The sequence below is a fragment of the Prinia subflava genome, chromosome 3 (genome assembly GCF_021018805.1).
Source record: "Prinia subflava isolate CZ2003 ecotype Zambia chromosome 3, Cam_Psub_1.2, whole genome shotgun sequence".
Taxonomy (NCBI): domain Eukaryota; kingdom Metazoa; phylum Chordata; class Aves; order Passeriformes; family Cisticolidae; genus Prinia; species Prinia subflava.
In genome coordinates this window covers 34,632,572-34,649,148 of record NC_086249.1, presented here as the reverse complement: position 1 = coordinate 34,649,148, position 16,577 = coordinate 34,632,572, and the positions used below count along the sequence as shown (strand labels likewise).

Genomic DNA, 16,577 nt, shown 5'->3' with positions numbered 1-16,577 from the left:
TAGGCTAATGGAACCGTGAATATAACTTAAATAAATGCCATAGCTTTTCCATCCAGTTTTAATTGATGAAAACTGGAATGTAAATAGGATTGAACAGCTGTCTGTCCTTCTCTCTTACTGCCCCTTCAGGAACGTGTCCACTCCTTCTTCTACAATGTTTTGTCTACAGCATGTGCCTCAACTTCCATGCAACTCCTACCTGTGTATTTTTTACCTTTCGTCTCATTTTGGAGTAGCGCAAGGTATATAACACCTTTATATTTATCCTTCATCAGGTCTCCTTTGTCCCCTGCTCAGCTGAAGTTCTTTAGAAGTTTTCCAATGCAAAAATACTTGGACTTTGTTTCAGCTTGCTTCTAGGTTGGGAGAGCTTACCATTGTGTATCTAAAAAGGCTTCTCTAAAATTGCCATTCATCTTCAAAACAGTGACTTGGTAGGTAGGGCCTAAGTTTTCCAAAAGAGGATTTTTTAGTTTGCTTTATCCATATCCTAACTCAAGAACTCAACTAAAGCCACAGGGGGGGCCCTAATTTTTGTCTAGCATTGGCACAACCCACCCAAGGATTGGCTGAGTCACCATCCCTGGAGGCATATGGCTAAAAGAGATTTGGGGCTGTTCTGCCTGGAGAAGACAAGGCACCAGGGAAACCTTACAGCACCTTCCAGAAAGACAGGCACAAATTTTCTGGTACAGCCCCCTGAGAGTTTAAAACCATTACCCTTGACCTAAGGGAATGTTGATTCAGACTAGATAAAAGGAATTCTTTACAGTAAGAGTGGTGAAACAGCAGAACAAGTGGCCTGGAGAGGTGGTAAATACCCCATCCCTGGAAAGGTTTAAGGTCAGATTGGATGGGGCTCTCAGCAACCTGATCTAGCTGAGGATGCCTTTGCTCACTGGAGGACACTTGGATTAGACAACCTTTGAAGGTCTCTCTCAAACCAAACCATTCCACAATTTTGTGATTTAAAAGACATGCAGACATTACACTTTAACACATGGTAAAGGTGGAGTTGGTAGAGTAGGGTTAATGGACTCAGTGACCCTAATGGTCTTTTCCAACCTGAATGATTCTGTGATCCTACAGAAATTGTTAGCAAATAACCAACTTGCTAAGCTTCATTTTTCTGTGCCAGACTCATACCCTATCCCACTCTATTCCCAGTGTGGTTCCACATCCTGAAATACAGCGGGATGCCCACAATGTTCCAGAGTAGCACCATCTTTGCTCTGTCCCTCTATCATTTTTGAGCGTGGCTGTTACACACCAGGAACTGCAGCACCCTTGAGCAGCCTTATGGACCCTGCACAGAGTCAGGTGCACCTCAGCTGTGACCTACTGTCTTACCCATCTCTGCTGCAGCAATCATCAGTCACTTCCCGTGAGGACAGCATGGCAACTGGGATTTTCCGTAACTTTCTTTAGACATCAGTACAGCAAAAAGCATTTGAGTGTTTCCTGAAGGTCAGAAACTGATTCACTAAAGAAACAATTAAGCCATTATTCTCCCAATTTATTTCTACTTGTAAGGAAAGAAGTCCAGAAGTGGCAGAAGTCTGTCAAGGATTTTTAAAAGGCAGATGTATTTGTCTACACTTCAACAACTTGCATGTGCTTTCTCCCCCACGCCTCACATGAAGGCTACTGCCTATTTCTAGTGAAGAGTTTATACTTATGCCTTGAAGTCGTAGTTTTTCAGTCAACTGCAAGTGAAGAAGCTCAATTTCTGCTGCTCAACTGTTCCATGAACAGTTTTTGTAATTAAGATAACATGTGCCTCCTTTTACCTCCACTCCAGTTACTTACTTTGAAAGTATTTTCTCCTTTAAATCCTTCACTCTTGAGAGCTCAGCCTCCACTGGCAACTTCAAGTCATAAATAATCTGAAATTAAGAAGTACAATCTTAGCTTCCATTAAACAGAAAGTAGATTATAGAGACACCTATTATCTATAGCATGACACCTTTAATTTTATGGTAAAACCCCCAAGAGTTCAGCCAACAGCTAATTCCCAAATGTCTTCTTGCCTCACCAAGCCTTAATGGTTGAGATTCTGTAATCTAACCATATCAACAGAAGCAAAAGTCATATATTCCTTTTGTTTCAACATCTAATGAGAAAGTGATCTCTAAGTGTAAAGGCAGACCTGTAAGAGGAGAGTGGTGGGTGCCAGTTGCCAAAAAGAAAAAAAAAATCACACGGGTAAGATGGAAGTAAATGACAGAAAAAAGGGAGGACTAGACTTATTTTCTGGGTCAGAAGAGGCAGTTTCTTCACGTTGAAAGTGACAAATGGATGCAGGGAGGAAGATTCTGAAAAGCACATTTCTTCAAAGAATGACAAGGCCACTTATTCATTCTTCTTCTCAACACAAGGACTACAAAGACTCCAAATGAAATAATTGTGTGGCACATTTTGAAAGAACAGAGGAAGCTATTTTGCATAAACCTCATTTTAAACAGTAAAAGGTGGAGTTCACTGACACTACCTATGCCTATGTACATATAATGCACATACGTACACACCCGTGCACAATGCCACAGGCTTTACAATGACATTAAAGATGTTCCACAAGCTTATGACAGAATAAGGTAATGTTTATTCAGTGTAATGAGCCTGATGTCTCCTACTGATACTAAAATCCTTAACCTTCAACTTCCCCAGTTTCTTGAATGCTTCCTCCAAGCATCTTTCCTCTCTGTTGCTACAGACAGGAGACCTCACAGGACAGACCTTTGCTGTGATACAGCATGGCAGGGAGCATGGGTTTCTATGAACAGCAGATATGATGGGGAGAAAAAATGGGAGTAAAGGCCTGGGACCAAGCAGATCAAGTGACTGTGGCTATGAATTCTGGACTAGTTCAGTGAAAAGACTGAAGAGCTCTGAAACAGAAAAAGTTTGAGAAACTGAACCGAGCCAAACACCACTTTTTCACTGATCAGAACTGTGTCAGTTTTCCTATCCTCTCCCTCCATTTCCTGTTTCAGATGCCAAACTCTTCAAGGCAAGAATCACCTTTTTTTGCTTCACATCAGTCACCAGACTGTAACTCGTGACCAAGACCAAATATAAATTCTGTGTTGTGAAGAGGCAGGGTAAGAATATAATACCCCAAAAATGTCAGCACTGAAGTCAGTAAACTGGGACCACAAACCCTCAATCCAAATTTGAATATATTCCTTAAAAATAAATTATTTCACAGTGCAAGAATGTTACTACCTGAGCGAGATCATAACAGTTTCTTGGAGAATGTGAAAATTTTAATTCCTCTGCCATCCTAATGACACCAATCAAGCGCTGCTTCTTCTCCTCGATGGCCTCCTTAGCTTTTGCAATACTAGAACTGTAGTTGGTGATGTTCTCCTTCAATTCCGTGAAAAATTTCTTCCTCCTGTGTTAGAAACATTACTTTTCAGAATTCATTATGCACTCAGCTGCACAGACTCAAATCTGAACTGTGACACAGCTGCCAGCCACACAAAGGGGATGCATCTCACACACAAGGATCATCTTCCCCGGGCAGCGCCAAGGAGAGCTGTGGGAAATGCACTCTGTAACTGGAGGAACCACAGAAGTTGAAAAGTTCACATTGAAAAAATACGTATTAATTAAGTATTAGGAGCACTTTCCCATTTCATTCTCCTGGTATTTCCAAACACATCCAATTGAAGCTGGATCTTACAATTCATTCTACTAAAATAAGATTGAAGACCTTGCCCCCTCAGAGGCTCTTCTGCAAACCTGAGCTTTAACACCTCTCTCCCCTCCATCTGAAGATATAAGTATTTGTTAAAATCCAGAAATGAAGTGTCCTTGGGCTTCTATCAGCTTGAAAACATGCAGAAAGTCAATTTAAAAACACTTCCTATTCCTGCTGTTAAAATTTATCATCCACAGCAATAATAACATCATTACTGAGTATTAAAAAAACTCAAAATTGAGCTTTTCCAGAAATTAACATTATGACGAGCTTTTATCTTTTAAGAGCAAATACAGCATAAGCTGCTGTTTAAAAACCATGCAAACCAGCTCCAAGCTGCCCCAATGAAAGGGTAAAAGTGAAAGACAAATACTATGAAATACAGCTATAAGAAAATTCCAAACAAAATTTTAGTCTTTCACCTGAATTAGCAAGAGGTTTGTGATAAAAGTAACTCACCCTTGCCATACTACAAAACTAGATTACTACCTTGACAGAAGAGTAATAAGTTCATCAAGTGTTCTATCCGCAGCTTCTGTAACTTCTTCTTTCTTATGCTTTACTTTCAACTCCAAGTATTCCAGCACCTATTTTGTTCAGTATGAATAAACATGCATTATTTCATTATTATTTTATTATTCTCAGAATACTGTTTCTTTTAAAATTCAGAACAGAAGCAATGAGCAGTAAGACAGTGATGGATGCCCCAGCAGATACAGTGACATTAAACACTTATAGCTCATTACAACTCTCTGTTTTCTCTACCTTGGAGTCAGCTGGCATTGTTTGAATCCTCCTCAACTGAAGCTTTTAGGTCTATGAGGCAAGAACCAGACAGATCTTGGGCCCACTGGCTCACTTTCCTTACCTGGCATTCAAACACAGCACCATACACAGATAACAGTTTGCTGAGATTTCCACTGTTTTTTAAAACTCATTGTGAGCATAAAGGGAAAAATTAAAAAAAAAAATCTTCCTCTGGCTAAACATCAGTTTTGTCACTACAGTTACATTTAACGAAGACACTATGAGAAAAGAATCTCAGTAGTGCAATACTGCTTTGGCAATTCTCATTTTTTGTTGAAAAGCTGTTTAAGACCACAGTCATACCCATAGGTTACTCTATTATACCTGCTGAAATGGGAAGTTTTTACAAGATGCTATTAGTGTATGAGTTAGGAATTCAACACAGCTTTGCTTAACAGAAAGACTGGCCATTAGAAAGGGAATGGAGAACAGGTCTCACCGACACTTCACACCACACTTAACAGAATTAAGCTTTTGAAACATTAAATACTTCTGTAATGTGTATCTTACAAGTAAAATGCAAACAGATGGCAAACAGAACTGAAAACTTTTCTATAGCACATTTAAGAAAAGTTTAAATTAGTTACCATGGATAAATGTCAAAAGTTACTCAATAAAACCTATTAACAGCATTACGAGGTATATTAGGATTCTTTCTATGTTTTATACTGTGCATACAAATGTATTACTTGATTTACATTTGTGTGCACATTCTGTTGCATTCTTTACTTCTGTTGCCCTTGTAACATCTTTTCCACCTTTAGATGCTGAAAGAGGCACACTAGAATTAAAAAGTTAAGAGTATTTGCTAGAGCAAAAACAAAAGCTGAATTTTACCCTGATCCAAGGAAACAGAAACTTAGTACTTAAAGACTGGCTTGCATATGGTTCTGGCTAGATGTATGAACTGACCTATTAACTTTAAGTTATGCACAGGCTCATGTACTCCCTTGCAGACTACTTCTCAGGCTGTAGCCTGGATTTTAAGGCTGTGTATACACAGAAATAATATGAACAGTTGAAAGACAAAACAGGTATCAAAACAAAGGTAGGAGAAGCACATTTAAATAGTGTGTTAATGTGTGACTACTCACAACAAAAACCTTCAGTCTAGGAGAGGTCTTATTATTTCATGATTTATTTAACTGATTTTCACCCACCTTGCTTGCATCATGGAAGTGGTCAAGATTACTAACAGCTATGCCCAGAGCTTCATCAATATCTTGCCCAGTGTTGTTCTCCTGAGGAAAGGATTGCCAATGAACATAAAAGTTGCTTGCACAACTAAAAGACAAGATGGCCCATAACCATTTGCAATTTTGACAGAGGTATTTGATGAGGGTGACTGATGAGCTATGTGAAAACCCTGAGTAGCTCCATAATGGCCATCAGGCACAAAATACTTGGCTCACCTGAATTTCACTGAGAACATTTACACTGTAGAATTTCTGAAGCAGATTCTATTTTTTTTTTTAAACAATTTAATTGCATTCTCACATACAAAAACCAAATAAAGCAGTACATGGAAAAGAAGCAAAATAAAGTTACTAATACAGAGAAAAGCAAACATGGAAGATTGAAGAACAAAATATTGCAACCTAGAACAAAAGTAAAATATTTAGGAGTATCACTTGGGGAAACGCCCCCCCAAATGTAGCTAGTTCCAAGTATTTTGCTGATACAAGAAAACCATTTTCAAAGTTTAACAGGCATTGTAACAAAACTACCTAAGAAATCACATCAGACATCTGCTAGTTATGATTTTTTCAAGGTCAGTATACAGGACAATCTCCACAGAAGAAAACACAACTGGCACTGGATATATAGTTCCTTTCCAGTCACTTTAAAATATCCACATCTTAAGTTCTCCTGGTCTAAAACTTCACAAACCTCATTTAGAAAGATGAGGTTGGAAAACTTAATATAATGTTTAAAATGAGATCCATTTGCCCAACAACCTTGTTGCTGAATTACTCTTTTAAGGAGGTGTGCATGAGCCTTGCAGTTGCCCCAAATTAAAAACAAATAAAGAAGTCCCCAACTCAAATGTTGTGAAGCCTAGGGTATCTTTTAAGAAAAGCTAAATTCAAAATACAGCGTTTCACAGCAGCTGGATAGAACTAATGGTCTTCAGATATGATATTGGGGGTATGAGCTGCACTCATTTTGTCAAGTTATTTCATGAATACTGCAGCTGCACATCCATTCTATGGTAAGACAGAGCAATAGCACATAACTGTTAAGGCTGCAGGGTTTTTTGTTTAACAAAATGCCCCATTAACTACGTGTATACAAAACCAAGTGAGAATATAAGGAAGTGCCATGTTACCACACCATGCCAGACGATGGAGCTAGAGCTGATCCATCACTCAGCCCGCCATAGGAAGAAAACGGGTGCTGAACATTTTTCTCTTTGGTATTGTGACTGAAGGGCCTGCAAACAAAAATTTTTTAAAAAAAGACCTATGCATTTTAAATAAAGTATCAAACTTCCTACAGACACTTTACAGGGATATTTCAAAATCTATCATTAAATACCTATATACACACCTACTTGTGTAATAGATGAATAAATATACATAGAAGATACCCTACTTTCTAAAAAAAAAAAAAAATCATCTTTTTACTATAATCCCCTTAAAAGTAGCGACTTCTCATTTGACAACTTTGGCAAGGCTAAACAAAACCTTAGTAGTGATTCTTATCCTCAGTGAGAGTACATGCATGACTATGAACATTCCAGGATTCATTTTTCATTTGTTACTGTTATTTGTCACTACCAATGACATCAAAACCATTTATTGGCAACCTGTTAGGAGGGTTTTTAAATTCTATTGTGTGATGATCCACAGCTGCTCTTCTGCCACAGCTGACAAGTCTCCCACAGAAGCAGTCTGCATGAAGCAGCCTTATTCCAGGAAGGAAGCCTTGTGTTGTTCTTCCAGGGCTGTTTGCTGTGTGTGACCAACAGTGAGAGCATCTGGAGAACACTGCTGCAGAGACTGACAGCCACACATGAAATCTGTCACTTGGGGCAAGGTTAGCAGTGCGTGCACCAAACTCATTAGATGAATTTCCCACATCTTCCTTTCAGAAACGCTCCTTATGCAACACACCTGAAAGAGTATCTGGGGCTATCCTGACTGGCATGAACATTAATCTCCACAGCAGTAAAACTCCAGGGGAAGATATCCACTTTAAGACTTCCTTCAGCTCACACTGACTGGGCAAATAAACAGTGTAATTTAGACTTGACAACACCACAAAATATTGCTGGCACCTAATCTTTATATAGTTGTGACTGCTTAGCAAAACAGAATGAGCAATGGGATCAGCAGGTGGTGGGGGAAAGGAGGCAGAGTCCTTCCCACCACAGCCTGGCATTTCAGCAGATCTCTCTCCCTCTGAACCCCTATCAGCCATCTACCACAGTGCTTAAAATTTTCATACGTTTTCAAGCCAAACCAATCTGTTTTTTGATGCCTCTCAATGAAACAGTACTTGCCCTCAGTACCAGACATTCATACCAACAACACATTAGTGAAGTTTAAAGAACACATTAAAAAAAATCAGCCCAAGGAAAATGTATTGAATCACTTACTCCAAGTCTTCCCCCAGGATGGCATTTAAAGACATGAAAAGTCTTAACAAAGGTTTACCTTGCTTGTCTTTCTGAGCTGCTGCCACACAGCCCAAGTTTAAAGTCCGTTCTGATCTAAATTCAGAGGGGGAAAGGAAAACAAGTTCAACCAAGGATTACAGCCAAATCCCAGGAACAGGTATTCTATAAGCCTGTTCTCACCTTCAGTATCCACCCCTGCCCACCAATTCAACTAGACCAAGCTTCAAAGTGCTGTTGAATTGTACAGGGGAGGTCTAAGGAAAGAGCTCTCAAGAAGAACATCTGCAGCCATCAGTACACCTTTGTTATAAGTAAAAGGTGTTCCTAGTAAAAGGAATCCTGACTTCCTGTTTGCACTTAGTATTTTCCTCATTACTATGCAAAACTGGTAACGTACTGGATTCCTGAACCAGATTCTACAATGTACCTTTTCAACAAGGCTTCATGGCAGGGCTTAAAGGCCAAAGATCTGACTCATTTGTATTTTGCAATAAATGCTAAACCTGAATTTCATAAGAGAACAAAAAAGGCATTTCACGTTTGTCCAAAATGTACATTTCTATGAAACAATGGCATTAACATGTCATAAGACACAAGAGTCACATGCAAGGCATTTTGTTTAGATGCAGAAACACAAAACCTCAGACCTTACGCACTACTGAGCAAAGTGAAGATGTTTTGTTTAGTATCTTCTAAGTCTTTACGTGGGAGCTGACAGAAGATGTACGTATTTGTGAGTGGCTTTCTCGCACACTGGTTGCACACAAGAGGGTGGAACAGATCTGGCAACACAGGGCACTAATGAGAATTGTAAAAATGCACCTTCCTAAACCCAGGCTCTGCACATCCAACATGCACTACACAGCAACACTGTGCAATGAGAAATGCTAGCAAGCACCTGCTGGGGATGAGGTGGACATAAAGCACAGACCCTGAGCTCAGAGGGGAGCTGAGCCTGCTTTAATCACTCCCAATGAAAACTCACAAGATCCTATAATATTGCTACTTCACAGCACCACGGTGACTACTGAACTGAAAACTTTAGATCAACTTACTTGTGGAGAAGAGAAACAAAACAAACCATTGTCTTCATCCTTCCCACCATGCAACACTGTAAAAGCAAGCACAGAAAAACCCACTCCTGTAGGGCATCCTATTCCATGAGACAATAGGAATACACCACCACCAGAGCAGTCTCCTGAATAGAATTCAGCAAGTCAACAAGAATTAGAACCCTGACTTTTTTAATTAGAGAACTTAAGAGCTAAGAATGGAAATCCAGATGGATAGATATAAAACCTAGTTGAGAATTACGAAGACTGACTTGTGTGTACTGATTAGGGTATTAGCTGTTATCACTAGCTATATATATTGTTACTACAGTCAGTACAACACAACTACATGGAAGGAAAAAAGGCAAAAAAACCCCCATAAATTCAAAAGGCATAGTTGAGTACAGGAAAAAAATTGCTTCATCAACAATCGTAACTACTACGCATCACATACAGTTTTTCAACTCTTGGAAAAAGGTTATTCGTGCAGAAAAACCAAGAAAAATAAGGCTTCTTTTAGGACAAACTTGTCAATCATTTTGTCAAGAAAAGGAGCAGGAGCAGAAGCAAAAGGAATTGATTTTTCTTGCCAACTACTAGGTAAGTAGTAAATAAACAATGTGTTAACCAAACCTAGCAGCCCATCTACTGCTAGAAATAAAAAGATCCCAAAGCCTTACCTTCTGCACTGAGAGCTTTTGACACATGACACAAATCACCATTTCTCTGATGTGCTTCTGTAAAATGCTCTTCTAGCATCTTAGAAGATTGTCTTCAGAGGTAAAAGTAAAGATTTACGATCATCAGTAAGAAACTAATTCTGACTTCCAGCTCTTTCAGAGCTAAGTTCATCCATTTTTACCAAATGACATTACGAAGAAACTGCAGTTAACCAAACATACCACAAAAAATTTGTTACCTTCCCTTAACTGGGGAAGTACTTTAGCTCTGAGACACTGAGTTCATCATACAAAAATGTGATACTACAGCTGTTAGGCATGCAGTATTTCAGGTAATTAGAGCCAGCATGAATAAATTGTGACACAATCAGTTCTAATCACATATATTCTAGTTATTTAAAATGTACTGAATAAATCAACAGGGCTAATTTGTAAAAAAACCATACAAACCAATATGATATAGTATCTGAAAACATACCAAGTTGCATTTAAAACGTCTGTTTCCATGAGCCTACTCCAAACACTGAAACTTTTGACAAACTGAGTATTTCACTCACATACATAACACGGAAAAATGGACTCACAACGCTACAGAACACAAACATTACTTTCTATATTTTCTCAATTCTATTTGCTGGTAGTTGCACCGTCAGAGCTTAAAAATATTGAAGCCACTATCTCAAAATTCACATACCTCACATCTTTCATTCTACTTCTGGGAATCTCTTTATTACGATAATCCAAAAAGGAGAACTCTTCCCTTCCACTCATGGTGTCTAATAGGAAAAAAAAAAAAAAAAAAAAAGTGACAAATTATTTACAACGCAGTCCAGGTCATCACTTCAGCCAACACTACAGGTTCACATCATTTAGCAAAGAGCAAAATGGAAGTGACAGACACAGAAATCGTATCAAGCATACACCTATTAGCTCCCTGAAAAGCAAATATAAACGCAACAGAGCAGCAGCCTGCTCTGCACTGCTCAGCTGCTCCACCCCGACCCACCTGCCACTACCGGGCACAGCAGGAACCACCACAGCTCTTCCCACTTCCCTCCTGATGGCGCATCCTCACTAGGATGACTTCTCCTTAGTGCAATTATCTCCATTATCACTCCCTGTATGCAATCCACCCCATCTACAGACCCCGACTCCCTTCCTTAAGGCCTGCTACGGCCACCCGCACCTTCCGTGGTTTCTGTGGTTGGTTTTTTCTGGTTGCTGCCGGAGAGCAGCCCTCTCCCCGCGCTGCGGGCGGCGCACGGACGCTCACGGACGCTCACGGACGCTCACGGACGCTCACGGACGCTCACGGACGCTCACGGACGCTCGACTCCGGGGCGCGGCTCCCGCTCGCGCACCGCGCCCGCTCCTCGCGCCTCCTCACCGAGCCCCTCGCGCGCCAAGATGGCGCCGGCCCGGCGCGCCTCTCGAGGCGGCCGCAGCCAATGGCGGGCAGGCGCGAGGGGCGGGGCGGCCGCGCCCGGCCGGGCCCGTCCGCCGCGCGCCGGCGCCGCCCGCGCCCTCAGCTCAGGGATGGCGTTCCGTGCGTGTGGCGCTGCGACACCGGGCAGCGGCCCGGCCCCGCGGAGCTGCTCATTCGCTGCTCCACCAGCGGGGTCGGGGGCAAAATCGGGAGAGTAAAAGGTGGAAAACCCGCAAGTTGAGTTTAAGGCGGTTAAATAGAGAAAACAAAAGCCACGCGCATAAGCAAAGCACAACGAGGGATTAAATTCACTGCTTCCTTTGGGCAGGCGGGTGTTCAGCCGTCCTGAGGAGTGCATCCCTCACATACAATGGTAGCTTGGGAAGATAGAAGCCATCACTCCAAACATCCTGTCTTCCTCTTTCTTCCCCGTCATTGTACACAGAGCATGATGTCAGATGGTCTGGAATATCCCTTTGGTCAGCTGGGGTCACCTGTCCTGGCTGTGTCCCTTCCCAGTCTCTGATGCACCTACAGCTCCCTCACCAGCGCATCAGCACAAAGGCAGAAAAGGCCTTGGCTCTGTGTAAGCCCTGCTCAGCAATAGCAAAAACATCTCTACATTATCAGCACTCTGCTCAGCATAAATCTAAAACACAACCCTGTACCAGCCACTGTCAAGGAAATTAACACTACTCCAGCCAAAAGCAGAACACTGCATTAGAAGCCATTAAGTCCATGCTTTAGGGTTGCTTTATTCTACCTGCATTCTCATTACTTGCAGAAGAAGTAAGAGATGTTTTTGCAGTGTTTTGGCTGTCACAAATGCAGTGTGATACTCTCCAGTTATCTGTTTAACCACCTCTAGTGAAATACAGTTAAGTTTTGAACATAAAAATACATTTATTTTCCTCTGCTGATGTTCAGGTGTTAAAAAGATAAGTTCCTTGTTGGTAGAATTGCCCTCTTAAGGTTTTGGGCTTGACATGCTCAGAGGAAGGTTACCAAAAGCTTATCAAGGTTACCAAAACCTATCAGGAAGGACATACCACTGTTAGTGGGCACAGGGAATGCTGAAACATAAACCCTATTCTAGGTTTTCATAATGACAGGGTGTACTGCAGTTGGTGTGGCCAAGGCAAACAGTATTTGTGTGGAAAGGAGCCAAAAGAGGCTACAGTCCTGTCTGCTGAAAGGGCAGGAGAAGAATTTCAGGAGTAATGAGGAAGAAAGCATGAAGAAAGGAGCAGTGAAGTTCAAAAATTATGCAGTTCTATGGAGTAGGATCTCACCCACTTTTTGGTAAAACACCCAAATCAAACAAGTTTGCATGTGGGTTTTTTTTATCTACACTTGAGTCAGCCTGATCTGTCTGTGAGGGGTGGAACTTTCCAGAAGTTACCCTCAAACTGATTTTATTTGTAATTGATTTCTTCCAGATGGGACGAAATTAATAATCTCTCTCTATGGGACCCTTAAGAGCTAAACTCCCTTCTCCTGCTCTGTGAATACCAGTAGTCTTTCCGATTCTCCCATCACTTTTTGCAATGAAGCTAAAACCTCGGGTGTTTTCTCAACGTGTATTTAGATTTGGAAATTACCTCCTCTACTTCCAACATGAGGGCAGGCTTGCACACCCCAAATTTTGTCTTCATCTTCCTTATTACATGTTAATTCCCATTTAAAATTTAACTCATAAACAGTTTCTTAAGATCGTCATGAGTAACAGGTGAGGAGTAGAACATAGGATCGGTGATGGCAGACCTGCTGTGGGTGTAGCAGTGAACGGGAATTGATAGGAAGGTTTACCTTGATTAGAGGTCTGAATGCAATTTTAAACCAGCAGAACATGATTGTCTAAAAAGCAGTGTAACTAGCTATGAGAAACGTAATTAGGCCTAATTAGCTTTTTGGTGGGCAGGCAGCTCATTCTTGCTTATGTTTTAGTTAAGTGAACAATAACAACACATTCCCAAGTCGTCGTTTTCTTATTATTAGTTATGTCAAAATTTAAGAAAATAGAGCTTCACATTCTGCTCTCCATGCCTTTACAGAGAATTGTAAAGATGTGCATACAGGTTACGTTAGTATCTTGTATATATTATGGGTTTTTATAGCTCTGTCAGCCTGTATCTGAAAGAATAAACGAACATACACATCATCCCTTCAGTTTTGCGCTCACACCACTCCGGAAATCTGAAGACAAACCCGGCAGTTCGGTTAAGCATTCCTGAAAAAGCGGTAGTTTTCCTGGAAGGAAGGCAGGAGCCCCTTGGTGCCCGTGTTCAGAGGGCACTCCCGATGTTCCCCAGCTTTACGCGGCGCTGTTGAAGCAGGAGGGTCCCCACGAGGTGGCAGCATGGGCTAACGCTGGCCGCGCCCGCCCGCCCGCCGGCGAGGAGCGCGCTGGCGTTGAGGGATGCTGCTGACAGACCGACGGCTTGGGCGTGAACTCTGCAGTTCTAGTCTAAAGTCAGAGTCAAACGCCGTTTGAAAACATATGTTAGGTCACGACGACCCCATGTAGCGCTACAGGCTTGGGAAAGACTATCTGGAAAACTGCCTGGCAGAAAAGGCCCTGGGGGTGCTGGTCAGCACAGCTGAACATGAGCCAGGCTGTGCCCAGGGGGCCAAGAAGGCCGATGGCATCCTGGCCTGGCTCAGCCATGGTGTAGGCAGCAGGAGCAGGGCAGTGACCGTCCCCCTGTGCTGGGCACTGCTGAGGCCACTCCTCCAATGCTGTGCTCAGTTCTGGCCCTCACTGCAAGAAAGACCTTGAGGGGCTGGAGCGTGTCCAGAGAAGGGCAGCGGAGCTGGGGAAGGGTCTGGAGCACAAGTGCTGTGAGGAGCAGCTGAGGGACCTGGGGGTGTTTATCCTGGAGAAAAGGAGGCTCAGGGGGGCCTCATCACTCTCTAAGTGCCTGAAAGGAGGGGGCAGCCAGGTGGGGGTCGGCCTCTTCTGCCAGGTAAATAAGCAACAGAACAAGAGAACACAGCCTCAAGTTGCACTGGGGAGTTTGAGGTTTGACATCAGGAAGCATTTCTGCATTGCAAGTGTGGTCAAACATTAGAACAAACTGGCCAGGGAGGTGGTGGAGTCCCCATTCCTAGATGTGGAGACTGGATGTGGCACATAGTGCTGTGCTCTAGTTGACAGGGTGGTGATTTAGTCTAAGGTTGAAGTTGATGATGGAAGTCTTTTCCAGCCTAAATGATTCTATGATTCTATTCTGTGATTTTATGTTTTCGTGATAATCTTTCCAGCCATCTGTTATTTCTTCAAATGCATAATTGCATCTTCTTTTCTCATTGTCTGTATCTTACCTTTTCTCAGCAAGAATTTCTGCTTTCAAAATTTAATTACAAAATGCATTGAAACTGCTTAGTTTCTAATTTTTTAAATTGTGATTCAGATGATAGATTCTGCAGATATTTATCTTGGTTATTTGGTATGTAATCGCTATTAGATTTATTTTCTTGCACTATGGCTGTGTGATTAAGTGCTAAGCAGAAACAGAGTCTTCCCCTAGATGCTAAGTGACGGGTTCTATGTGTGTTTGCAAAAGGAAGAACATCTGTTGCATCACTGCAGGCAGGGCCAAATGACACAATTGAGTAAAGATTGTAGGTAGGGGTTCTGCAGGTGGTTTGGAAGTATGATTTCTTTGATTTTGTAGCATTAACAATTGAAGGTTTATACATTAGACAAGTAACTTTAAAACGTTGTGGTGGCTTAACGCAGAGACACTGATACCTGAGAAAATGTACTTAATGTTAACTCCTGGCTCATAATACCTATAATTACTTTTTTGAAGTGTCACAGATTTAAGTAATTTATCCTGTGGAAGAGATTCGGGTTTTTATGATCATCAGATTTTTTGTTAGCCAGTATGTACATTTGTGATTTCTAGATCTACTCAATGAACAAAATTTCTGCTCTAACAGTACAGTAGGTATTTTCTTCTGTGATGTTTATATGATGATAAATAGTTAATTTTTACAGCTCTAGTATCTGGCAGCAGTCACTCAAATAAGATTTAAGAGTTATTGCTTACTTGTGTTCATTTACTACATTGCTTTTATCACTGTGCCTAAAATTACTTTTTATGACCAGTTAGTGTTGGTCTAAACCTGTGCTGTTGCTGAAGGGTTGGTCTTGCATTTTTCTCATCTCAGGTATGTATTCACCCGTTCCTAGTGTTACCACTAGTGTTTCTGGCACCATACTAGGTGGATTACTGAGCTGGTTGTACAGGTTGCTATTGAGTAACCATTTAGTTCCATCATAATTCATACCAAGAGCTTTGGAAACTTGCACTTAACCATGCAGTAAGTGGCTGTTCTTACTTGGGCTTAGTAGTACCACTACACAATCAATAACCACTTAGTAGTGGTGCTTACATTCATTAGCTATTATTTAGCTAATTTTCTGTGAATGAGATTAATTGCACGGTATGCCAGATACATTTTTCTCATCCATCCTATTGGGTAAAACTAACAAACTATCTGTAAGTGTAATAGTGGACAGTTTGGTCCAAGGTACTTCTGTGGCATTGGTGCTGAAATAACACTGCTTTTCTCTAGAGAATCTTTCTTTCTGCCTGAAACACACTGTAGAAAATCTGCTGAGTCTTTCTTCATATATATTAATAGTAAAAATATGACAAAAATCAGAGGGATAAGAGTGTTTAATTTAAAATGTTACTGTGATTTTTACTACACTGTTAGTGCTTGAATCAAGCAGCCAGACAGGGAATGGTGAGTGAGCCTGGTCCATTGTACTCAGCTACTGGGTCTCATAGCCTGACAGAACTGAGACAGTTGAAGCTCGATCTCTCTAGGTCCAGGCAGTAGTGAGGTTTGAGTGTGTATTCCCAATTTTGATTTACTATTGAAAGGGCCACAATGCCCCTTGACCACACAGTATAAGTAGGGATGTTTGGAAGTAAAAACTTGTTAAACAAGGAAAAGGTCTTTTTCTGACCTCACCTTTCCATCTTTGAAACTCAGTATCTCTGTAGCAAGACACAGATTTGGGTCCCATTACATAAGTGAATATCAAATAGAGAGATTGCTGTATCCTGGGATCTGACTGAAGCCTCTGTGTGGGCACTGAAGTTGGTTTGGGGGTCTTTCAATTGCACTTGTTTGTATGGAGAGGTCTAAAAGAAGTTGAAATCTTTCTGCAGATTAGCCATTGTTTGGCTCATTGAAGATGAAATTCTGTCTCTAGGCAAACTAAGCTTTCACTTTTGTTCATAAAATCTTTAAGAAACTTGGTTTC

General features: G+C 41.3%; 1 protein-coding gene across 1 annotated transcript in view; it reads right to left on the bottom strand.

Annotated features, from left to right (window-relative positions):
• The window catches only part of RNF17 (ring finger protein 17), a 40,626-nt gene extending 29,435 nt beyond the window's left edge, over nt 1-11,191 (bottom strand). The window contains exons 1-10 of the mRNA XM_063394615.1: nt 11,054-11,191; nt 10,562-10,643; nt 9,868-9,959; nt 9,191-9,246; nt 8,173-8,228; nt 6,848-6,947; nt 5,674-5,754; nt 4,196-4,293; nt 3,226-3,397; nt 1,810-1,886 (exon numbers count right to left, since the gene is read on the bottom strand). Coding sequence (XP_063250685.1) covers nt 1,810-1,886; nt 3,226-3,397; nt 4,196-4,293; nt 5,674-5,754; nt 6,848-6,947; nt 8,173-8,228; nt 9,191-9,246; nt 9,868-9,959; nt 10,562-10,638 — 809 coding nt within the window. The 5' untranslated portion in view covers nt 10,639-10,643; nt 11,054-11,191. The remainder of the gene's footprint in view (nt 1-1,809; nt 1,887-3,225; nt 3,398-4,195; nt 4,294-5,673; nt 5,755-6,847; nt 6,948-8,172; nt 8,229-9,190; nt 9,247-9,867; nt 9,960-10,561; nt 10,644-11,053) is intronic.
• Between the last annotated feature and the right edge of the window lie 5,386 nt (nt 11,192-16,577).